Genomic DNA, 26,108 nt, shown 5'->3' with positions numbered 1-26,108 from the left:
GCTGGTTTGGGTTTAAGAGTCAGTACTGATCCCTCAGCACTGACGGCCTCACACAGCTGAGAAACACTGAGCTGGTTTGGGTTTAAGAGTCAGTACTGATCCCTCGGCACTGACGGCCTCACACAGCTGAGAAACACTGAGCTGGTTTGGGTTTAAGAGTCAGTTCTGATCCCTCAGCAATGACGGCCTCACACAGCTGAGAAACACTGAGCTGGTTTGGGTTTAAGAGTCAGTACTGATCCCTCAGCACTGACAGCCTCACACAGCTGAGAAACACTGAGCTGGTTTGGGTTTTAAGAGTCAGTACTGATCCCTCAGCACTGACGGCCTCACACAGCTGAGAAACACTGAGCTGGTTTGGGTTTAAGAGTCAGTACTGATCCCTCGGCACTGACGACCTCACACAGCTGAGAAACACTGAGCTGGTTTGGGTTTAAGAGTCAGTTCTGATCCCTCAGCAATGACGGCCTCACACAGCTGAGAAACACTGAGCTGGTTTGGGTTTAAGAGTCAGTACTGATCCCTCAGCACTGACAGCCTCACACAGCTGAGAAACACTGAGCTGGTTTGGGTTTAAGAGTCAGTACTGATCCCTCAGCACTGACGGCCTCACACAGCTGAGAAACACTGAGCTGGTTTGGGTTTAAGAGTCAGTTCTGATCCCTCAGCACTGACGGCCTCACACAGCTGAGAAACACTGAGCTGGTTTGGTGTTTAAGAGTCAGTACTGATCCCTCAGCACTGACGGCCTCACACAGCTGAGAAACACTGAGCTGGTTTGGGTTTAAGAGTCAGTACTGATCCCTCGGCACTGACGGCCTCACACAGCTGAGAAACACTGAGCTGGTTTGGGTTTAAGAGTCAGTACTGATCCCTCGGCACTGACGGCCTCACACAGCTGAGAAACACTGAGCTGGTTTGGGTTTAAGAGTCAGTTCTGATCCCTCAGCACTGACGGCCTCACACAGCTGAGAAACACTGAGCTGGTTTGGGTTTAAGAGTCAGTACTGATCCCTCGGCACTGACGGCCTCACACAGCTGAGAAACACTGAGCTGGTTTGGGTTTAAGAGTCAGTACTGATCCCTCAGCACTGACGGCCTCACACAGCTGAGAAACACTGAGCTGGTTTGGGTTTAACAGTCAGTACTGATCCCTCAGCACTGACGGCCTCACACAGCTGAGAAACACTGAGCTGGTTTGGGTTTAAGAGTCAGTTCTGATCCCTCAGCAATGACGGCCTCACACAGCTGAGAAACACTGAGCTGGTTTGGGTTTAAGAGTCAGTACTGATCCCTCAGCACTGACAGCCTCACACAGCTGAGAAACACTGAGCTGGTTTGGGTTTAAGAGTCAGTACTGATCCCTCAGCACTGACGGCCTCACACAGCTGAGAAACACTGAGCTGGTTTGGGTTTAAGAGTCAGTTCTGATCCCTCAGCACTGACGGCCTCACACAGCTGAGAAACACTGAGCTGGTTTGGGTTTAAGAGTCAGTACTGATCCCTCAGCACTGACGGCCTCACACAGCTGAGAAACACTGAGCTGGTTTGGGTTTAAGAGTCAGTACTGATCCCTCAGCACTGACGGCCTCACACAGCTGAGCCACGTCTGAGCTGGAAAGCACCAGGTAAACAGGCCCAAACTACAGACTCAACACATCGTCACTCAGATAAACCACATCGACACGCAGGTCGGGCGGCGAAGACGCTCCTCCGCAGAGAAACACAGACTACTGAACAGACGGCGAGCCAGACGTCGTATTTCCCAGTGAAAAACACTTTCCCCAAATGTGGAAGAGAATCTGAAAAAAATACTTTTATATTTCCTAATTATTTCTTAACTACAGCAGAGAAAAGCAGGAGAAGTGCTGAAAGAGTGAGGTGGTGCTTCTTCCAGCAAACACCCAGTAAATCAGAGTTAAAGTGACTTCACCACATTCAGGTTTACAGATACAGAGAAACGGAGAGAAGGAACGAAAACAGGAGCACAGCATCAACAGCATCTCCTCCAGAATTCCAGCTCCTCCCTTCATCTCATCATTAACTCCAGATTAACATCCTAACCGGACTAAACCTCCTAAATCCTGTCCTAACTTCAGGATGAACCCCAGCAGGGTCCTGACTCCTGTTTAAGGCCCGTTTCTCTGGTTCTGAGGCGGCTGAGTCAGGCAGCGTAGTTCACAGTGTTTATGTGATCTTTCATATTTAAATAGTGGTTCTAGTTTTGTTCTAGGCTAAAAGAACCGGAACTGAGCGTAAATCCTCAGTAGAGCCGCCAGGATCTGGACATTTTAGCTGACAAATGTCAAACTCTTAAAAAGATCTTTAAGGGTTCTTTACCAAGGGGAACAGATCTGTTTAGAACCATTCCATGCTTAACTGGTTCTTTACATTACGAAGGGTTCTTCAGATTGATGGACAATGTTATACATGGTTTCTTTTTGTAAACGGTTCTATACAGCACAAAAAACGGTTCTGCTGTTACGCTGTCAGGCATGTACCAATCATGGAACCTTTTCGGTGCTATACAGTGAAATGGTTCTTCAGATTAACGGAGAATGTGTTGTATATGGTTCTATATAGCACAACAAAGGGTTCTACTGTTACAAGCTTGACATCATAACACATTTGGTGCTACACAGAACCCTTCTCAAAAAGGTTCTAGGTAGAACCATGTAATACAGATTCTCTGTCGATCTAAATCAGACAAGCAAAGACCCCTTTAGTCACGCAGGTGTGTGCAGAACATTAATTACTATATAATAAATAATAAACGGAGCTCAACAGAAATCCGGTCAGAGATCCGGGACGGACGCGCTGGACATCGTCCTGGAGATCAATTCACAGAAATAATCGCATTTAAACTGCAAAGCACAGAAACGGCTCACAGCTCGAGCCCCGTTATCAAAAATACCCGTCAAACGTCCGAAACGCTGGAATTCCATCAGGACTCAGTGGGAAAATCACTGCAGGACTAAAGGGATGCTGGACTCGCCCCCTAGTGGCAGAACACAGTCCAGTCCACAGTCTGAGGCACCAAACATGGACACACAGCTAAAAGCAGCAGCTCTTATTCGCCAGGGTTGATTTTGGTTTGTCCTTCTGAATTTTTATCACCAAATCGTGGGGCAAATTATTCAGTAACTGCAGTGTTTTATTTATTTATTTATTTATTTATTTTATTTATTTATTGTAAAAGCTCCTCAAATGAACAGAACGTGTGTTTTATGATCTCCACACATCACTATACGCTCACAATTCACTGCTGAAAGCCAAAAATCTCGGCCGCTCTTTGTGTTGTTCTCTAAAAGTGATGTTTCCAGAGCAGATCACTGAAGAGACGCCGTCTGTTTATAGTTTAGAGCCCAGATTTGGGGAAAAAACGGGTCGACTTTCAGTAGAAAAACAAACTGAGTTCAGCTTCTTTTATTATAAGGGTTTAAAATGACGTCACCGTCTATTAGACTGGAGAGAAGAGCTACAGCCTCACACGACGCCCAGCTTCTGAATGGAGCTTATGGAATATGAACGTTATGGAGAACATGACCGAGTGCGGTTTGGAGCCACCGGTGGTCCCGAGGAGCTGAAGAGGGTAAAGTCTGAATTCTGTCTGTACTTTTGTCCATTTTCATCCGTCGCTGCCGTCGGAACGAAACCTCATACCTCCGTTTCCGATGCGTTTCAGTTACTGACCTACTCTGACCTGCGGCTCTTTACATCGTGTGTAAATTTCACGATGACCACGGTCGTAGTGGGCGGCATGGCCTAAAACGTAAAAGACGGTATGAATCATGACAGATGTGCATTTTATAAATAAATAAAAACACACACTCTCTAATAAAGACAACAGTTCTACAGAAACCCAGGAACACTCAAAGAACCACAAGAAACAACCCAAAATGACTCGGATAAAGTTCTGGTTCCCCTGACCTCCACTGAAGGGGAAGTCCCCTGTGAAGTTGTTCTGGAGACACGAGGTTTCGTTTTATATAAAACCACAGCTCAAAAATCTGCGACCTCAGCGAATTACGGAACATCATCACTATTTAATAATCCACACGTTCTAAAAAGGTGAATCTTCAAGGGTTCTTTAGTAAAGAAAATGGTTCTATACAGAATAAACACTTGCATGCTTCAGTGGTTCTTCATACTGATGGAGAGCGTGCTATATATGGTTCTATAGAGAACCTTTTTTAAAGGTGTTCTTTATAGTACTAAGGGTTATTCAACCATTAAAAGCTGACATCACCACAATAGTAGAACCCATTATGGTGCTATATAGAAGCATACATAGCACATTCTCCAACAATCTGAAGAACCTATATACAGAACCATTTGCTTTACTGAAGAACCCTTGAAGAACCATCTTTTTAGAAGTGCAGTGCATCACTACGCCAGTCACTTCAATGACTTATCGGCGATGATCAGGTACTTCAGCCTCTCACTGCAGAAGAATCACAGTGGAACTCGGCGGAGCTCAAACACGGCGTTCATTAGAGCTTTAATGCCTGAAATGAAACTTCCCACGGAGTAAGGAGAACCTGGGAACCGTGAAGAGGATAAAACAGACAGATTTTCCCTCTTTCTCACAGGAAAAAAGTTACAGACTGGAGTCCATCTGTTTCTCTGATACTCTGTTACCCTGTTCTTCAGTGGTCAGGACCCCCATGGACCCTCACAGAGCAGGTACTGTTTGGGTGGTGGGTCATTCTCAGCACTGCAGTAACACTGACGTGGTGGTGGTGTGTTAGTGTGTGTTGTGCTGGTCTGAGTGGATCAGACACAGCGTCCTGTGGGCAGCGTCCTGTGGGCAGCGTCCTGTGGGCAGCGTCCTGTGGGCACTGATGAAGGACTACATGATGACCAACACAAACTGTGCAGCAGCAGATGAGCTGTCGTCTCTGACTTTACATCTACAAGGTGGACCGACAAGGTAGGAGTGTCTAATAGAGTGGACAGTGAGTGGACACAGTGTTTAAACACTCCAGCACCACTGCTGTGTCTGATCCACTCGCACCAGCACAACACAGACTAACCACACCACCACCTCCTCAGTGTTACTGCAGTGCTGAGAATGATCCACCACCCAAACAGCACCTGCTCTGTGAGGGTCTACCACACCATATCTCACCATTACTGACCGTATTTCGGTTCAGTTCTCCACCCTGCAGTACAGCCAGCATTCACTCTGGTTTATTCTGTCTGTAGGAACTCAGAAATAAGGAACACCTGCGTTACGCTGCTCACGCTCCCTTTTCCTTCTGTACAGGAAGACCGGAATAAAGAAAACCTGTAAAACGAGTTAAACCATCCCAGGAAATCGCTGCAGGCCAAAGGCTCACGGTTTACTCAGTCCGTCGTCTCCAGTTTCACTGCGGCCTCTCAGAGGCTTCAGCACACGGTTCTCAACACGTTCCACGTTCCTGCTGCAGCACATCCCACAGACAGTCTGCGCGAATAATAAACACGACAGGTGACTGCGGTCAGAGAACACCTCCCCCAGCTTAGTTCCATTCCCAAACTGAAAAGGGAAATATGTGACACGCGCTTCCCACACACTCACACCTGCAAAGCACCAGAATGGAAATGAGGAAGAGCCGCTGCCGAACACTCCGACACGCAGTCATATTCCAGAGGAAGTGGATTTAAAATTCCTCCATCTGCTTTCATTCCTGCATAACTCAGCGGTCGAGATGTAAACAGAGTGGTTTGGATGCCTTTACAGTGGTGGTGTTGGGAACCGGGGGTCAACATGGAGGTAAAAACAAGTTTAGGACCAAAACGTCTCAAAACTACTGCAAAGCAATGTAGAGACTCACAAACACAGACATTCACCATCCAGAACCACCAGAGAACCTACACGAGTCTTCTGAGCTTATATGGAATGCTGATGATGGAAAACAGTGGAAAATCTGGAATAATGAGTTTTCTTTGGGGACTATTTTGCCGCACAGCGCCCTGCATGTCTCCCTCCACCATGAATGGAGTTGAAGTTCTCTAAACTCTGATAAAACAGCGTCTCAGTCATCAGGCAGTGAATTCAGAACCAGTTCATGTAGGAACTTTCTGTAGGAGCTTTTAGAGGAACGTCTGGTTCCCATCACCTCCACTGTGAGGAGCTTTAAGAGGGACGTCTGGTTCCCATCACCACCACTGTGAGGAGCTTTTAGAGGGGGACGTCTGGTTCCCATCATCACCACTGTGGGGAACGTCTGGTTCCTATCACCACCACTGTGGGGAACTTTTCAAGGGGGACGTCTGGTTCAGTCAGTGGAATTCTACACAACTTATATTAAAGTGCTGGACCTGCTCAAACACACCTACCAATTAGAAATGGGTGTGGCTATTCAAATTTGTGGACGTTAGTAGTGGGCGGTATGGCCTAAAATGTAAATGACGGTATAAATCATGACAGATTTTAGATGTAAACACACACTCTTTAATAAAGACAACAGTTCTATATAAACCCAGGAACACTCAAAGAACCCTTTGTACGACTAAATGGTTCTTTTCACAGTGAAATGATTCTTCAGACTGACGGAGAACACAGAACCACTGTCTTTAGCGAAGAATCCACCTTTATTAAGAGTGTAATTTTGTAGGTTAACAGCGGCTCATTATTCTGGGACGTTTCTTTGAATAAAAATAATAAATGATTTATTTTTATTTATCATAAAATGTAGCGTCAGTGTTGCTCTTCAATAAAAGCCAAAGACGATGTGAAACGTTGCTTTTCGTTTGAACTTTCTGCTCCACCTTAAATGGAGCAACAGTTAAATTCTGGTTCTGAATCGTTCTTAAAATTCCCTCCTACTGCGGTTCTGACGGAGACTCTCCAGCGTTCTCTTATGTGGGCTTTGTTCTCAGGTAAGAACAGAATTGACACACACTCCAGAGCACAGAGGTTAGAACAGTTCTGTGCTTTAAGAACCTGACATTAACCTGACGGAGACCTTTTCTTAGAACCGTTCTCAAGAACACACTTAAAAAGGTACTGGAGAACGAGGCCCAGTGTTTGTTTATTGCTTTAGATATTCATAAAATATATTCGCTATTTGGAATAAAGAACTTTAAAACCTCACGTCTCCAGAACGGGAACTTCACAGGAGGAGGAACCTACTTCACTTTTAATGGATTCAACGTAAGCAGAACTTTCCGTGAGTCTTTCTGGGTGGTTTGTTTTGGTCCATTCATCCTGAGATTTACACACTCGATGATGTCATAAACTGAAAAAGGACAAACATGGAGATACGAGGTTTTCCTCTCACAGTGTGACTGTTGAGGACTGTGTGTGAAACTGCTGGGAACTGAAGAAACGAATGAATGTCGGATCCTGAAGTTATTCCCTTCAGATTTCTGGAAGCGGCGAACGCGCAGATGTTTCGTTTCTGGATCTTCAGTCCAAACGGAGATGAAGCTTTGCTTACGGCTCATTTCTGTTAAAACGTTACTACACAGAGCAGAGAGGGCCGGTACGTCCGACACTGACGCTGACCTTTGACCTTGGCGATGACGGTTCCCGCGGCGCTGAGGATCTCCTCCGAGTTCAGCGTTTGGTGTTTTCCAATAACGTCCTTCAGAACTCGCAGCAGCTCCCCCAGCCGGTCCTCGACCACGCCCACCAAACTCTCCACCGGCTCTGCAGGAGAAAGGACATCATCATAAACACCGTAAACACCGTAAACAACACACCGTAAACAACACACACCGTAAACACCATAAACAACACACACCATAAACATCATAAACACCATAAACAACACACACCGTAAACAACACACACCATAAACATCATAAACACCATAAACAACACACACCGTAAACAACACACACCATAAACACCATAAACATCATAAACACCATAAACATCATAAACACCATAAACACCATAAACAACACACACCGTAAACACCATAAACACCGTAAACAACACACACCGTAAACAACACACACCGTAAACACCGTAAACAACACACACCGTAAACACCATAAACACCGTAAACACCATAAACACCGTAAACACCATAAACAACACACACCGTAAACACCATAAACACCGTAAACACCGTAAACACCATAAACACCGTAAACAACACACACCGTAAACACCATAAACACCGTAAACAACACACACCGTAAACAACACACACCGTAAACACCATAAACACCGTAAACAACACACACCGTAAACAACACACACGATAAACACCATAAACACCGTAAACAACACACACCGTAAACAACACACACCGTAAACACCATAAACACCGTAAACATCATAAACACCATAAACAACACACACCGTAAACAACACACACCGTAAACACCATAAACATCATACACACCGTAAACAACACACACCGTAAACAACACACACCGTAAACAACACACACGATAAACACCATAAACACCATAAACACCGTAAACAACACACACCGTAAACAACACACACCGTAAACACCATAAACACCGTAAACATCATAAACACCATAAACAACACACACCGTAAACAACACACACCGTAAACACCATAAACATCATACACACCGTAAACAACACACACCGTAAACAACACACCGTAAACACCATAAACAACACACACCGTAAACACCGTAAACACCATAAACAACACACACCGTAAACACCGTAAACACCATAAACAACACACATTTATTTTGAAAACTCTACAAAAGATTCTAATAGCATATTTTACTATTTGATCTTGTTTCCATTTATCATCAAGGGGGGTAAGAAGAAAAGCAAAGCTAAAAATGTCCGGAATTTCCACAGAAAACCGACAAGGAAGCGTAATTAGTGTGTGGTGGCTAACATGATGAAACACACACACACACACACACACACAAATCTACTGTGTGTATCTACTGCCTTCAACTACTATCTACTTCCTTCTGCTGCCATCTACTGCCTTCAACTACTATCTACTGCCTTCTACTGCCATCTACTGCCTTCTACTGCCATCTACTGCCTTCAACTACTATCTACTGCCTTCAACTACTATCTACTGCCTTCAACTACTATCTACTGCCTTCAACTACTATCTACTGCCTTCTGCTGCCATCTACTGCCTTCTGCTGCCATCTACTGCCTTCTGCTGCCATCTACTGCCTTCTGCTAATATCTACCGCCTTCTGCTAATATCTACCGCCTTCTGCTAATATCTACCGCCTTCTACTGCCATCTACTGCCTTCTACTGCTATCTACTGCCTTCTGCTAATATCTACTGCCTTCTGCTAATATCTACTGCCTTCTGCTAATATCTACCGCCTTCTACTGCCATCTACTGCCTTCTACTGCTATCTACTGCCTTCTGCTGCCATCTACTGCCTTCTGCTGCTATCTACTGCCTTCTGCTAATATCTACCGCCTTCTACTGCTATCTACTGCCTTCTGCTGCCTTCTACTGCCTTCAACTACTATCTACTGCCTTCTGCTGCTATCTACTGCCTTCTACTGCTATCTACTGCCTTCTGCTGCCTTCTACTGCCATCTACTGCCTTCTGCTAATATCTACCGTCTTCTACTGCCATCTACTGTTATCTACTGCCTTCTACTGCCTTCAACTACTATCTACTGCCTTCTGCTGCTATCTACTGCCTTCTGCTGCTATCTACTGCCTTCTGCTGCTATCTACTGCCTTCTGCTGCTATCTACTGCCTTCTGCTGCCTTCTACTGCCATCTACTGCCTTCTGCTAATATCTACTGCCTTCTGCTAATATCTACCGTCTTCTACTGCCATCTACTGCTATCTACTGCCTTCTGCTGCCTTCTACTGCCTTCTACTGCCTTCTACTGCCTTCTACTGCCTTCTACTGCCTTCTACTGCCTTCTACTGCCTTCAACTGCTATCTACTGCCTTCTGCTACTATCTACTGCCTTCTGCTGCCTTCTACTGCCTTCTGCTGCCATCTACTGCCTTCTGCTAACATCTACCGCCTTCTACTGCCATCTACTGCCTTCAACTACTATCTACTGCCTTCTGCTAATATCTACTGCCTTCTGCTAATATCTACTGCCTTCTGCTAATATCTACTGCCTTCTGCTAATATCTACCGCCTTCTGCTAATATCTACCGTCTTCTACTGCCATCTACTGTTATCTACTGCCTTCTACTGCCTTCAACTACTATCTACTGCCTTCTGCTGCTATCTACTGCCTTCTGCTAATATCTACCGCCTTCTACTGCTATCTACTGCCTTCTGCTGCCTTCTACTGCCTTCAACTACTATCTACTGCCTTCTGCTGCTATCTACTGCCTTCTACTGCTATCTACTGCCTTCTGCTGCCTTCTACTGCCATCTACTGCCTTCTGCTAATATCTACCGTCTTCTACTGCCATCTACTGTTATCTACTGCCTTCTACTGCCTTCAACTACTATCTACTGCCTTCTGCTGCTATCTACTGCCTTCTGCTGCTATCTACTGCCTTCTGCTGCTATCTACTGCCTTCTGCTGCCTTCTACTGCCATCTACTGCCTTCTGCTAATATCTACTGCCTTCTGCTAATATCTACCGTCTTCTACTGCCATCTACTGCTATCTACTGCCTTCTGCTGCCTTCTACTGCCTTCTACTGCCTTCTACTGCCTTCAACTGCCTTCAACTGCCTTCTGCTACTATCTACTGCCTTCTGCTACTATCTACTGCCTTCTGCTGCCTTCTACTGCCTTCTGCTGCCATCTACTGCCTTCTGCTAACATCTACCGTCTTCTACTGCCATCTACTGCCTTCTACTGCCATCTACTGCCTTCAACTACTATCTACTGCCTTCTGCTAATATCTACTGCCTTCTGCTAATATCTACTGCCTTCTGCTAATATCTACTGCCTTCTGCTAATATCTACCGCCTTCTGCTAATATCTACCGTCTTCTACTGCCATCTACTGTTATCTAATGCCTTCTACTGCCTTCAACTACTATCTACTGCCTTCTGCTGCTATCTACTGCCTTCTGCTGCTATCTACTGCCTTCTGCTGCTATCTACTGCCTTCTGCTGCCTTCTACTAATATCTACTGCCTTCTGCTAATATCTACTGCCTTCTGCTAATATCTACCGTCTTCTACTGCCATCTACTGCTATCTACTGCCTTCTGCTGCCTTCTACTGCCTTCTACTGCCATCTACTGCCTTCTGCTAATATCTACTGCCTTCTGCTAATATCTACCGCCTTCTGCTAATATCTACCGTCTTCTACTGCCATCTACTGTTATCTACTGCCTTCTACTGCCTTCTACTGCCTTCAACTACTATCTACTGCCTTCTGCTGCTATCTACTGCCTTCTGCTGCTATCTACTGCCTTCTGCTGCCTTCTACTGCCTTCTGCTGCCTTCTACTGCCTTCTGCTGCCTTCTACTGCCTTCTGCTGCCTTCTACTGCCATCTACTGCCTTCTGCTAATATCTACTGCCTTCTGCTAATATCTACTGCCTTCTGCTAATATCTACCGTCTTCTACTGCCATCTACTGCTATCTACTGCCTTCTGCTGCCTTCTACTGCCTTCTACTGCCTTCAACTACTATCTACTGCCTTCTGCTGCTTTCTACTGCCTTCTGCTGCTATCTACTGCCTTCTACTGCTATCTACTGCCTTCTGCTGCTATCTACTGCCATCTACTGCCTTCTGCTAATATCTACCGTCTTCTACTGCCATCTACTGCCTTCAACTACTATCTACTGCCTTCTGCTGCCTTCTACTGCCATCTACTGCCTTCTGCTAATATCTAGCGTCTTCTACTGTCTTCTACTGCCATCTACAGTTCCTGACAGAAGTTCCGTCACTTATCCATGTTGTGGAAACAAAAGCTTATCACCTGACTTTAAATTCATCCACTGGTTTTAGAAATGACTCATATGAAAGATGAAACCCTCCCAAATGAGGTTTAATTTATGAAAGTAAATTTGCTTCACTGCACACCCACTAATTAACCGATCAATTAGTGAGCACAGGTGAGGCTGTAAACTAGGATTGGGTGCATTATATGACAAGGCGACAAAACTTTTGTCTGGCCAAAATCTGACCTTTCTGTGTTCATTAAATGATCAATATTTCTGCAGTGAAGTAAATTAAACCTCATTTGGGAGGGTTTCAGCTTTCATAGGAGTCATTTCTAAAACCAGTGGTTTTAGAACCACTCCTGATGGTTCCTGATGGTTCTGTAGTGTGTTTTGTCCTTTTTTAATGGGTTTATGTTACGGCATAAAGGATCCTAAAAGTTTAACAGGTAACCAGTGGCTGCCATGTTGAGAAAGGACCATTAGAAACCATTAGGATTACTACTTTCTAATGGGATTTGACTTCATGATTTCCAGAAGAGAGCACTAGTTTCCTGTAGAACACCTTTAGATGCCATTAGGACCACTGGTCACCTGTTAAACCATTAGAGCCCTTTACACTGTGATATGAACCCATTAATAAAAAGATAAAACACATTACAGAACCATCAGGAACCAACAGAAACAGGGCTGAAGGAAAATATCTAATTGTGAGTTTTCTGACTAATATTGCGATTTTGTGATGTGATTCGCCTTTCAGCCCTAAACGGAACCACCTACAGTTCACATGAGACACGCTGCCAGCTTCTCTCGCTGGGGATGGGAATTCTCCATCCACACGTCGCAGGGCATTTAACGGACTCAGCGCCGCCTCTTTCGTCCCTAACGGATTTACTCCAGTAACTTATGGAATTACTGAGAACACACCAAGTTTATGGAAAAGGTGGAAACAAAAAGGGTGGAACATTAGACAGCTTAGCTAGACTCCTCAGCAGCGCAGATTTAGGGGAAAACAGAAGCAGAAAGACAGGCGAGCGATTCTCCCTGCGGAAATCAAAAGGAGAACAGTCTCTTTTCCAGGAACGACTCATATTGACGTTCCTCTATTCATCACTGAGCTTTAAATACTGTTAAAACCCAAACCGTTCAACCTAAATTTATCGTACAGAGGCTGTGGGTGAAAACACTTACAGTAGAAACACAATCCAATGAAATAAGAGCGTAATTTATTAAAAGGGACAAAAACATTTTTTTCAAGATTTTGAATCAATTAAGGCAGGGAAGAAAAATCCATCTCAACAAAATGAAGAGATTAAACTTAAAGTTACGCTGTTGGAATAAAAACCTCGCATCTGCAAAACTGCACAGAAGATTAATACAGTAAAAGAATAAAGATGAATATTCCCACATCAATGTAACGAGATGTCAATCTAATCATTTTAGATCATTTCTGTTGGGCTTTTCAAAAGAAAGTAAAAAAACAGGTTCCTGTTTGATTTAGAAGATACGTTTAATCGTTTGTTATGGACAAAAGATGAATAAATAAAGCCCACAGTAAAACAGTTTCTCTCCAAACACTGAGTGACCACAGCGCATTAACAAGATCTGGACAAAGACACACAGACTGAAAGCTACACCTCACAGGAAGCACTCAGTGTCCACCTCCAGGCCGGGGTTATGACCGTTCACACCTGGAGGACGATACAGAGTTTAGGAAACGACAAAACATCACCTGAAGGAACTTCACACACAGGAGGGGGTCATCTCCTCTCACACTTTGAAGTGTCCCAGTTAGTGAACTGGGAAAAAAGATCATCATCAGACCACCATCAGACCTCCACCCTGACCACCCTGCCCCTCCATTCACCTCTTTAACCTCCTAATTAGACCTGAAACCCTGACCATCAAGTCCATCAGGCACGCTTGAGCTGGAGCTCCTCCTTAAGATCAAAAGCAGAGATGACCTCAGTGCATTAGACTGTTAGCTGGTGTTCATGATGGTCAGACTGATGGAGGAACAAACCACAATCAGCTGGTAATATACGGCCAAACAACTCCAGACCAACGTTCAAATACAGACGAATGTTTTAATCGTTTTGTGCAGCTGACAAAATTCCATCTGAACCGACTGTAGCCCCGCAAATTTCCATCTGAACCGAGTGTAGCCCCACAAAATTCCGTCTGAACCGAGTGTAGCCCCGCAAAATTCCATCTGAACCGAGTGTAGCCCCGCAAAATTCCATCTGAACCGAGTGTAGCCCCACAAAATTCCATCTGAACCGACTGTAGCCCCGCAAAATTCCATCTGAACCGAGTGTAGCCCCACAAAATTCCGTCTGAACCGAGTGTAGCCCCGCAAAATTCCATCTGAACCGAGTGTAGCCCCGCAAAATTCCATCTGAACCAAGTGTAGCCCCACAAAATTCCATCTGAACCAAGTGTAGCCCCACAAAATTCCGTCTGAACCTGACTGTAGCCCCACAAAATTCCATCTGAACCGAGTGTAGCCCCACAAAATTCCGTCTGAACCTGACTGTAGCCCCACAAAATTCCATCTGAACCGAGTGTAGCCCCGCAAAATTCCGTCTGAACCTGACTGTAGCCCCGCAAAATTCCATCTGAACCGAGTGTAGCCCCGCAAAATTCCGTCTGAACCTGACTGTAGCCCCGCAAAATTCCATCTGAACCGAGTGTAGCCCCGCAAAATTCCGTCTGAACCTGACTGTAGCCCCGCAAAATTCCATCTGAACCGAGTGTAGCCCCGCAAAATTCCGTCTGAACCGAGTGTAGCCCCGCAAAATTCCGTCTGAACCGAGTGTAGCCCCGCAAAATTCCATCTGAACCGAGTGTAGCCCCGCAAAATTCCGTCTGAACCGAGTGTAGCCCCACAAAATTCCGTCTGAACCTGACCGTAGCCCCGCAAAATTCCATCTGAACCGAGTGTAGCCCCGCAAAATTCCATCTGAACCGAGTGTAGCCCCGCAAAATTCCGTCTGAACCGAGTGTAGCCCCGCAAAATTCCGTCTGAACCGAGTGTAGCCCCGCAAAATTCCGTCTGAACCGAGTGTAGCCCCGCAAAATTCCATCTGAACCGAGTGTAGCCCCGCAAAATTCCGTCTGAACCGAGTGTAGCCCCACAAAATTCCGTCTGAACCTGACCGTAGCCCCGCAAAATTCCATCTGAACCGAGTGTAGCCCCGCAAAATTCCATCTGAACCGAGTGTAGCCCCGCAAAATTCCGTCTGAACCGAGTGTAGCCCCGCAAAATTCCGTCTGAACCGAGTGTAGCCCCGCAAAATTCCGTCTGAACCGAGTGTAGCCCCACAAAATTCCGTCTGAACCGAGTGTAGCCCCACAAAATTCCGTCTGAACCTGACTGTAGCCCCACAAAATTCCGTCTGAACCGAGTGTAGCCTCACAATATTCCGTCTGAACCGAGTGTAGCCTCATACAATTCCGTCTGAACCTGAGTGTAGCCCCACAAAATTCCGTCTGAACCGAGTGTAGCCTCACAAAATTCCGTCTGAACCGAGTGTAGCCTCACAAAATTCCGTCTGAACCTGACTGTAGCCCATCAAAATTCCGTCTGAACCGAGTGTAGCCTCACAAAATTCCGTCTGAACCGAGTGTAGCCTCACAAAATTCCGTCTGAACCTGACTGTAGCCTCACAAAATTCCGTCTGAACCTGACTGTAGCCTCACAAAATTCCGTCTAAACCTGACTGTACCCCCACAAAATTCCATGTGAACCGACTGTAGCCCCACAAAATTCCGTGTGAACCGACTGTAGCCCCACAAAATTCCGTGTGAACTGACTGTAGCCCACAAAATTCAGTGTGAACCGACTGTAGCCCACAAAATTCCGTGTGAACTGACTGTAGCCCACAAAATTCCGTGTGAACTGACTGTAGCCCACAAAAATGTGTCTGAACAGAACAGGGCTGCACAGCTCAGTGATGAACTCGCGCCCGTGTTGACAGTGAGGCGTTGGAGGGTAATTGCGCTGTGACTCAGTGTGAGGACGTGTCTTCGTCCCCGAAGACTCTGAGGGTAATGGAGTGTAACTTTGGGCCTGAAGGCTCAGCAAAATCAACACATGACCCGAGTTACAGTCACACGAGACGAAACCTCAAAGTCAAAAAGAAACAACAAACAAGAAACAGTCCGATTCAGTTTCACTGCATCAAAGCCGCGAGTTACTTCAGAGCCAGACAGGCGTCATAACACCGCACTGCGCTCCTCCAGCCCGGCTCAGAACTCCGGCTGACCTTCGGGAAATGGTAAAACACGTTTAGAGCCTAACAGCTGCACGGAGAACCGCACTGCTTCCAGTTAAACGTCTCAGACATGATGACACCCATTACGCCACTGCTTTAAGAGCTTTCCCAGCCACGCCTTCGCCATTTCCTTTGTTGCTACAACAGATGACGAACCGACGAGTCTGAACCTGCCTCAGCTCGGCTCGCGCTCAATTTCTGCTTTGGTTGCAGCTGAGCTGAAACCCGCGTATCAGGTCCTTAAAGCTCCTCACAGGACGAGCTCAGAGGAGAATAACGCAGGAGCAGATTCAGTGAGGCCTGGTCCTTCGCTTCGATCTACGGGTTCAAAGGAAACCTTTAACTGATCTAGAACCTTTTCATTTTCTTATATGATTCTTAATCAACTTAAATAACTTCATCACCTGCCTGTAAAGCACTCTGAGCTGCCACTGGCATGAAAAGTGCTAAAAAATTAAATTATCATCATCATCATCATCGTTGTTATTATTATTACTATTATAATAAATGTGGAGGTAATTTAAACTGTAAAAAACTGCACCCCACATTATTCCTGTATTTTATTTTCCCACTGAGGTACATTTATAACATCTGTGTAGTTTTATGCACCAAAAAGTCGTAATTCACTTTTATATGACAGGTTTTGTTACTGTGCCTTTAAGACTAATGTATGCAAACAAGCTCTGTTCTGATTGGCTGCCCTGTGTTGCACCTCATCCTGAAAGCAGTCTGGGCTTTAGTTTTATACGGTTTTCGGTTTCATAGATTTTGATTTATGAAAATGCTTCGCATGCACAGCCGACGTGGAAGCGCTGACCAGTTAACACGAGCTCCGAAGTGGAAATCACGACTTTCCGTGCTGCTCGCGCCACACAGACGTGGAGTGAATTAGGTTACATTCACTTAGCAGGTAAAAGTGGCCCAAATCCGATCTTTTGCTCCGTGTGTGACTCAGATGGGTGTCTGTGTGAACAGAAACACTGAATCTGACATTTTCAATTCCGATTTGAGACGTTTTCATATGTGGGACTGAATCCGATCCGTATCCGATCTGCGGCGGTGCGACTCGGCCTGAACAGCCAGATCGGAATTCATGAGAATTTTATGTCAGTCCAACTCGACATCCGTCATCATTTCGCGCTGCTGAGACTCAGAAACATTGATGCTGATGTTTCTGTACCACAAATCAGAAGAGACGTATCGCAGCCGCTGCGTCTTCGAAGAGGTTTCGAACGAAGTGGCCGGAGGAGCCCGAGGCTGCAGCACCAAAGTCCAGTTTAAAGAGACTGAGGACACGAACCAGAGAAGTGGCCGAATACCGGGTCCTTTTTACGGTGAACTGGGTGATGAGCCCAGCTGTCAACCACTGGAACGTCATGATGGCTCCTGAGATGCTGGCCAAGACTAAACTGAAGCTCTGGGAGCGACTGGCGTTCGTTGGCGGTCGTGACTGTTTACCTCTGGACGAGCCGCCGCGTGAAGCACTGCCCTTGTGCGCATGCGGGTCGGATTAGGAGTCTGATGTCACATACAGATCACACTTACAAGATAATCTGAACAGCCAAACAAAAAAAGTCCGATTCGGCCACGTTTACCTGCTGTGTGAACGCAGCCTTAGACATCCCGGCTCCAGGCGGCGTTCCAGACGCTCTTCTATCACGGCAGTGCTGTGCTCTACAGCGTCTACGCTCGACTCATCACTGGTTTAGCTTCGCTGAAATGCTCCCAGACCTCTGGAGGTTTCGCTGTCGCTCTTTTTGCCCTGCCTTCTTCCACTCTCTCCGCTGCGCCATCAATCAATGCGTTCTCCGTCAGTACAGAGCGCAGCTGAGCCAATGGACGCGGTTATAAATGAATGAGTCAACAAGTTTTTATAATCGACGCTGGTGACCATGTCGACTAACTGTTGCAGCCCCAGTGTCAGTTTTTAAATGTGGATCTTTCAGGTTCGGTCGAGTCTGATCCAACTTATTACATCTCCGGAAAAAAGTACTGTGATGTGTGTCGAGTACAGCAAAAAAGTCATGATGTGTTCCTGCCACACTGCCCCTCTAACTGAGGACACACGTTCTCGAGATTTTAAACGTCGCACCTTTAACATGTTTCTAAAACGCTCAGTTCACTGAACACAGACGCATTTATTCACAGTGGAGAGCTTAAACCGGAGAAAGTGAATCTTAAACATAATTCCTGCTCCACCAGATGACGACCGATCTGTCCGGCCTGCTCCGCTTTGATGTTTGTTTCCGAACCCACAGACTGATGACGGGTTGATTGGTGTCCAGTGTAAATGAAGGGGTCAATCAGCACTTCACCAAAACTCCACTGAATCCGCCGTCCAGCCACAGGAACGCACTAATCACAGCCCAAACTCGGCGGAAATTACAGCCCAACACAACTGACCGCTCTTCCACAACCGCGAGCTGAAGCACTGCTCTGAACTTGACCCGGGATGAACTTCTCCAGCGCGCCGTGCGGAAAACTGCTTACCTTAGGCAGAACGTACAGAACGAGCTGACTGATCAAAACAATCTGGAGTAAAACTACACCCCTTACATACGGATTAGAGGATACACCTGTTTCCATGGTTACAGCACAACCATTTCCACGGTTAGGCTACACCTGTCTCCATTGTACAGTTAATCTTGTTTCTATAGTTACTCTCATTTCCATGGTAACACTACACTTAATTATATGGTTTCGCTACACCCGTTTCCATAGTTTTGATACATGGATTTCCTCGGTTGCGATAGATGGTTTCCATGGTTACACTACACTCATTTTCACGGTTTCGGTACTCCCATTTCCAATTTTGATGGTTACACTACACCTGTTACACTTCATGGCTAATCCAATAAAATCCATGAGTTGCAGTGTTTGTTAGCAGCGTTACACTCACAGCTGCAATTCTACAACCCAGTTTCCAAAAAATGTTTGGACGCTGTTCAAAATATAAATAAAATAAGAATGGAATGATGTGCAAAACATTCTTAAATGAGCTCAGGCCCAGAGAAGGTGGCAGCGTTTCTGGATCCTGTTTATATTTGGGTTCTTCTTTGTGTTTTAGAGTTTAACAGCGTTTGTGGATGCAGTGATGAACTGTGTTCACAGTCAGTGGTTTTCAGAAGTGTTTCTGAGCCCATGCAGTGATTTCCACTACAGGATCATGTCTGTTTTTAATGCAGTGCTGCCTGAGGGCCCAAAGATCACGGCCAGCAGATACTGGTGTTCAGCCTCGTCCCTCACAGACAGAGATTTCTCCAGATTCTCTGAGTCTTTAATGATGTTCTGCACCGTAGATGATGGAAAGCCAAATGTTCTTTTCTGATTTGAATTATTGTTGTTATTGTTATTATTATTATTATTATTATTATTATTATTGTTTCACATTATTACTTATTATTAAACGAGTATTACTACTAGTTGCGAGATGTTCCACTAGTTGTTTTTATTTTCAGTATTACACAAATTTGCCAGTCCTTTGTTACCCTGTCCCAACTTTTTTGTAACATGTTGCTGGCATCAAATTCAAAATATGCAAAAAAAAAAAAAACTTATCCCACAGTGTCCCAACTTTTTTAGAAACTAAGAAAGCACTTGGACTCCAAACATGTCTTGACTGACCGACTACATCCAGGGTCAGTGGATGTAAATATGACATTCAACTGAATCATTCCTTTGACTACTGATCATGTTCAACATACACTCAGAACCTCAGAGTCCCGTGACGTGGCGGTGAAGCCGTAAAGAGCGAAACATCCACAACTGACTCTAAAAATGCATTTATAAGTCCACAGCCCTGATAACCCACAGAAAGAGCTGACAACAGAAGGTTGCAGCTGCCGGGGCAGTACAGTCCACATCATCTACAGCCCAGATCCAGTTTCCCCAGCACAGCCTCTTCTCTAGAGCTTTAAAGGAATACAGTGAGTGTGAGCTGCTGCTGCGAGTCGCCTGTAAAGCCTAAAATAATCATTTAAAAGCCAGAGGCGTCGAGTTTTTCACACCACGTCATACGTCTTTACGTATTAACGTCACGCACTGACTCTAAAAGAAAGTCCGGGTCGATGTTTCGGCCTCGAATCAACAACACGCTGCTGAAGATGTGGTGGTAACGGATGATTCACTCACATCCTCAGAAGACGCTCCTCCACCGAGAGGCCTTCCAGACTGAGCTCTCTTTGAATATCCATGTGGGGAATCATGAAAAAAGAGCAGCTGGTGCATAAAAGAAGGTTCTGATAACGTACTGATGTTATAACAAGCTTAAAAAGCGAAGGTGGCAGAGGAAGTCAGGGTGTGGGAGGTCGTATCATCACTTTTATATGACAAACATTCGAACTTTAAAGTAATTAAATGCACTCCAGACAGTAAATTCCTACCTTTGCCAGCAGATTGTGAAATAAGGGGCTGTGAAACAGGCCAGAAGTGAAGTTTCGGCCTAAAGGAGCCGCGCTGTAAGTGTCCTAACGGCCGGTCAGAGTCACTGGAAGGCACTTTAACAACAACTGAGTGTTTGTTGTGGAGGAATGTGGAGTATGTCAAGGCCGAGGAGCTTTCAGAGCACATCTCTGTCACACGCATCACCGTCAGGAGCAGAGATGATAACTACAACTACAACAGAGAGAAAGACCTGCATCCTTATTAAACGACCGCATCACCTAATCCCCTTTACTGTACTGAGGTGAAGTTGAAGTGGTTGGTAGACAAGCGTTCCCGACCGCTCTCCAGTCCATTCAGTCCGTCGGGCTGAAAGATTAACCGTTTAACATCAATGCAGCCATAACTGTAACTGTACGACTATGCTGTCTTAAGTTAAGAGGGTTTTAATTTAGCCTAGTAAAAGAGCTTGTGACCTGCCTATAGATGAGTTAGACCAAACAGAGGCCACCAAAGCTCCATTTGTTGTGACATCACAACCACAACTTACTGGCAGTCTAGAACACGACAGTCACAGTTCCAGCCTCAAGCCAGAAAAAGTGGAAATTTTGGTCTTCTTGGCCAAAACAACGTGCAAGAACCTTAATTTATAGAAAATAAGCACAATTTAAATCCCAGTCGCAATATTAGTCAGAAAATTCACAATATTTTCCCCAAATTATTCAGCCTTACATCCACACATGAAAAATGAGATGCAAAATCAGCCCATTTTGAATTCGTCATGTGTGACATCACAAAAACCAACACATTTCCACCCATCCGCCCACTCAGACGACAGCAGGTTAGCTCTGCCCGTTCACGCTGACGGCATAAGGGGTGTTTCAGCTCAGACACAACACATCCAATCAGAACAGAGCTCATTTACATATTTAAGAGTAGTAAAGAAACAGCCTGTTTAATTCTACAGTCATGCAAAACTGAATGATGGTGCAAAAAACCACACAGACATCACAAAACAGACCTCAGGAGGACAAAACATGCAAACATGGAAGGAAAATTAGGGTTAGAACTAGAACTCAGAACCATTTAACCCGTCCGTGCAGAGAAACCACACATACACGCTAGTGAGCACACACTAGGGGGCAGTGAGCACACCTGCCCAGAGCCGTGGGCAGCCCTATCCACGGCGCCCGGGGAGCAGTTGGGGGTTAGGCGTCTTGCTCAAGGGCACCTCAGTCATGGACCGTCAGCCGAGGGGATCAGACTGACCTTCCGGTCACAGGGCCGGTTCCCTAAACTGCAAACAGCTTTTCAGCAGTGTTTACATTTCAGGATGAATCAACCAGAGAAGCAGTTCAGAATGACCCTAACCTCGTATTCCCTGGGGGAATGTTTTGGTTTTTCCATCAGAATCTACATGACGAAATCACAAGGCAAATTCAGTAACTGCATGAAATGTATTTATTTTTTTGTGTTTTCTGATCTCCACACATCACTACACGCTCACAATTCACTGCTGAGAGCCAAAAATCTGCGCCGCTCTTTGTGTTGTTCTCTAAAAGTGATGTTTCCAGAGCAGATCACTGAAGAGACGCCGTCTGTTTATAGTTTAGAGCCCAGATTTGGGGAAAAACGGGTCGACTTTCAGTAGAAAAACAAACTGAGTTCAGCTTCTTTTATTATAAGGGTTTAAAATGACGTCACCGTCTATTAGACTGGAGAGAAGAGCTACAGCCTCACACGACGCCCAGCTTCTGAATGGAGCTGATGGAGTATGAACGTTATGGAGAACATGATGAAGGGAGGTTTGGAACCACTGACTGAAGAAACGTGATGGAGCTCTAAAAGGAACCAGGCAGACGTTCTTCAGCTGTTCTTTTGGCTGGTCATCAGACACACAACCATGTGTGAATGTGAGTGAGGAGTGTGAGGAGGCGGCAATGATCACCAGATGGATCTCCATGAAGGTGGGGAGGGGGTCCAGTCTGGAGGTCTGGATTAAAGGGTCAGTGAACTACTAGTCCGCTGTGAGTGGACAGAGCAGAGGTCAGAAACGAGACATGAGTGAGATCAGCCTGAAGTGGACCAGCCAACAAATTACATTACAGTCTGTCAGAGCGACTGTGTGGATCATATGAACATTATAGAGCTTTTTAAATGAAACAGTAGAAGCCGTATCGCCCCCTACGCTTCCTGTAGTGTATTACAGTCTGTCAGAGCGACTGTGTGGATCATATGAACATTATAGAGCTTTTTAAATGAAACAGTAGAAGCCGTATCGCCCCCTACGCTTCCTGTAGTGTATTACAGTCTGTCAGAGTGACTGTGTGGATCATATGAACGTTATAGAGCTTTTTAAATGAAACAGTAGAAGCCGTATCGCCCCCTACGCTTCCTGTAGTGTATTACAGTCTGTCAGAGCGACTGTGTGGATCATATGAACATTATAGAGCTTTTTAAATGAAACAGTAGAAGCCGTATCGCCCCCTACGCTTCCTGTAGTGTATTACAGTCTGTCAGAGCGACTGTGTGGATCATATGAACATTATAGAGCTTTTTAAATGAAACAGTAGAAGCCGTATCGCCCCCTACGCTTCCTGTAGTGTATTACAGTCTGTCAGAGCGACCGTGTGGATCATATGAACATTATAGAGCTTTTTAAATGAAACAGTAGAAGCCGTATCGCCCCCTACGCTTCCTGTAGTGTATTACAGTCTGTCAGAGCGACTGTGTGGATCATATGAACATTATAGAGCTTTTTAAATGAAACAGTAGAAGCCGTATCGCCCCCTACGCTTCCTGTAGTGTATTACAGTCTGTCAGAGCGACTGTGTGGATCATATGAACATTATAGAGCTTTTTAAATGAAACAGTAGAAGCCGTATCGCCCCCTACGCTTCCTGTAGTGTATTACAGTCTGTCAGAGCGACTGTGTGGATCATATGAACATTATAGAGCTTTTTAAATGAAACAGTAGAAGCCGTATCGCCCCCTACGCTTCCTGTAGTGTATTACAGTCTGTCAGAGCGACTGTGTGGATCATATGAACATTATAGAGCTTTTTAAATGAAACAGTAGAAGCCGTATCGCCCCCTACGCTTCCTGTAGTGTATTACAGTCTGTCAGAGCGACTGTGTGGATCATATGAACATTATAGAGCTTTTTAAATGAAACAGTAGAAGCCGTATCGCCCCCTACGCTTCCTGTACTGTATTACAGTCTGTCAGAGCGACTGTGTGGATCATATGAACATTATAGAGCTTTTTAAATGAAACAGTAGAAGCCGTATCGCCCCCTACGCTTCCTGTAGTGTATTACAGTCTGTCAGAGTGACTGTGTGGATCATATGAACATTATAGAGCTTTTTAAATGAAACAGTAGAAGCCGTATCGCCCCCTACGCTTCCTGTAGTGTATTACAGTCTGTCAGAGCGACTGTGTGGATCATATGAACATTATAGAGCTTTTTAAATGAAACAGTAGAAGGTTTAAAGGCCCTCCTGTGGATAAACACTGTAATTCCCACAGAAATGTACTGAACATATGAAAACAACGGTGTAGAAGGACATGATGGTGTTCTTCTCTGAGAGAGGGACACTTTATAGAGTCTGTGAGAGTCACAGAGTTCTCTGCTCTGCTCTGCTGACCATTTATGGCGGTAAACATGACTATTCCCACCAAAATAGACCAGTAAATACCCACGAATCGCAGCGTCTCTGATGGGGACGGGGCTATAATTAGCTGGGAAAGTAAATATTCGGCTGTGTTCAGCAGCACCACAGCCCACAGCCCACAGCCCACTGCCCACTACAGGCAGGAAAACTGACGAACACCAAAATACACAATAAAGAACATTTGGTACACCATCGGTACAAACGCCCGTACTGACCTGCTGAAATGAAGGAGTTAACAGTCTCTACTCTTCTGGGAAGGCTTCACACCACATGCTGGAACAGTGCTGTGAAGATTTGATTGCATTCAGTCACAAAACCATTAGTGGTTAACAGACTCCCCCAGATTCTTCCAGCTGGAGAACGAGTTCATCCCTGAACCAAACACACACTCTCACAGCTTCATTCCCAAAACCTGACTGTGACCAACGTGCGATTCATGTTCACGTTTAGATGGTTCTTCAAGGGTTCTTCAGCAAAGACAATGGTCTTATATAGACCCATGAAAACTCAATGACCCATTAAACGACCCCTGCCCTCTGCATGGTGAAACGGTTCTTCAGATTGATGGCTAATGTTCTTTAAGGGTTCTTTAAAGAGACACACAGTTTAAAACCCTAACTTGTCAGAATGTTCTACATGTTCTTACTGTACCGTTTATGATTAATGCACTCCTAATTAAGGCCATGTGTCTCATCACGTCGCGCAGCTTCCAAAAACTTGAAACCACTGTTTTTAATGAAGGTACACACACCAGTACAGACACACGGCGTTGCTCGGCAACTCAGTGGCTCACACTGAGACGGAGACGCATCTGAGCCACGTTACACGAGACACAATCGACTGCCAAACCTCCTCCCGGGACTGCCAAACCTCCACCCGGGACTGCCAAACCTCCACCCGGGACTGCCAAACCTCCTCCCGGGACTGCCAAACCTCCACCCGGGACTGCCAAACCTCCTCCCGGGACTGCCAAACCTCCACCCGGGACTGCCAAACCTCCTCCCGGGACTGCCAAACCTCCTCCCGGGACTGCCAAACCTCCTCCCGGGACTGCCAAACCTCCTCCCGGGACTGCCAAACCTCCACCCGGGACTGCCAAACCTCCTCCCGAGACTGCCAAACCTCCACCCGAGACTGCCAAACCTCCTCCCGGGACTGCCAAACCTCCTCCCGGGACTGCCAAACCTCCTCCCGGGACTGCCAAACCTCCTCCCGGGACTGCCAAACCTCCACCCGGGACTACCAAACCTCCTCCCGGGACTGCCAAACCTCCACCCGGGACTACCAAACCTCCTCCCGGGACTACCAAACCTCCACCCGGGACTACCAAACCTCCTCCCAGGACTACCAAACCTCCTCCCAGTACAATTAATCGGATTTCAGTCCAACTAGCTGGAGACACCTTTGCTGCCTCTGAGTGAAAATTCCTGTGGATGAAATCTCATCAGGACACGATCCAGACTCTGGACACAGGAAGAGAGCAGCTGTACACAGGGTCAGCGAGTTCTCTGTGCTGCAGGGAAACGCGCTGAGGTTCCTGTCAGCGCTAATCGGCCGTGCGGTACCAGATGGAGATCAGGATGAGGAACGGAGAGGAGGAGGAAACGAGGGCCTGTTCCTGATCCGATCTCCGCGCTCAGCTTCTCTCTCTGCAGCTCAGAGTGAGCGTCCACCTGAACTACAGAGATCAAGCCAGCAAAGCGCTGAGTTGCGGAAAGGACAGACGACGCCGTCGGTCCCTCAGGGACGTCCAGCGGCTCAGTGAGACACCGCGCTCAGCACCAGAGAGAGCGGCGCTGACTGCGTGGAGACCAGCTCCAGATAAACCCCCATCTCTACACACAGCGATGCTCAGACCTGCTGTGGTGACTGATCACCTGGCAGGTACCGAGAGTTTCACTGAACTGGGAAAATCCGCTTTGATCTGCAGCGCCAGCTGGAGTCACTACAGGCGCCTCTTAACTCGCTCAATCATCACTCTGACCAC

At 46.0% G+C, this 26,108-nt stretch overlaps 1 protein-coding gene across 4 annotated transcripts in view; it reads right to left on the bottom strand.

Annotated features, from left to right (window-relative positions):
* arhgap29b (Rho GTPase activating protein 29b) overlaps window positions 1–26,108 on the bottom strand; it is a 76,986-nt gene that overhangs the window by 45,003 nt on the left and 5,875 nt on the right. For all 4 annotated transcript variants that reach the window (XM_037531019.1, XM_037531018.1, XM_037531020.1 and 1 more), the window contains exon 3: window positions 7,496–7,639. In XM_037531019.1, the coding sequence (XP_037386916.1) occupies window positions 7,496–7,639 (144 nt within the window). The remainder of the gene's footprint in view (window positions 1–7,495; window positions 7,640–26,108) is intronic.

This window comes from Pygocentrus nattereri, chromosome 19, assembly GCF_015220715.1.
Source record: "Pygocentrus nattereri isolate fPygNat1 chromosome 19, fPygNat1.pri, whole genome shotgun sequence".
Classification (NCBI taxonomy): domain Eukaryota; kingdom Metazoa; phylum Chordata; class Actinopteri; order Characiformes; family Serrasalmidae; genus Pygocentrus; species Pygocentrus nattereri.
Note: the sequence above shows the minus strand (reverse complement) of the source record. Positions and strands in the feature narration are given on the sequence as shown.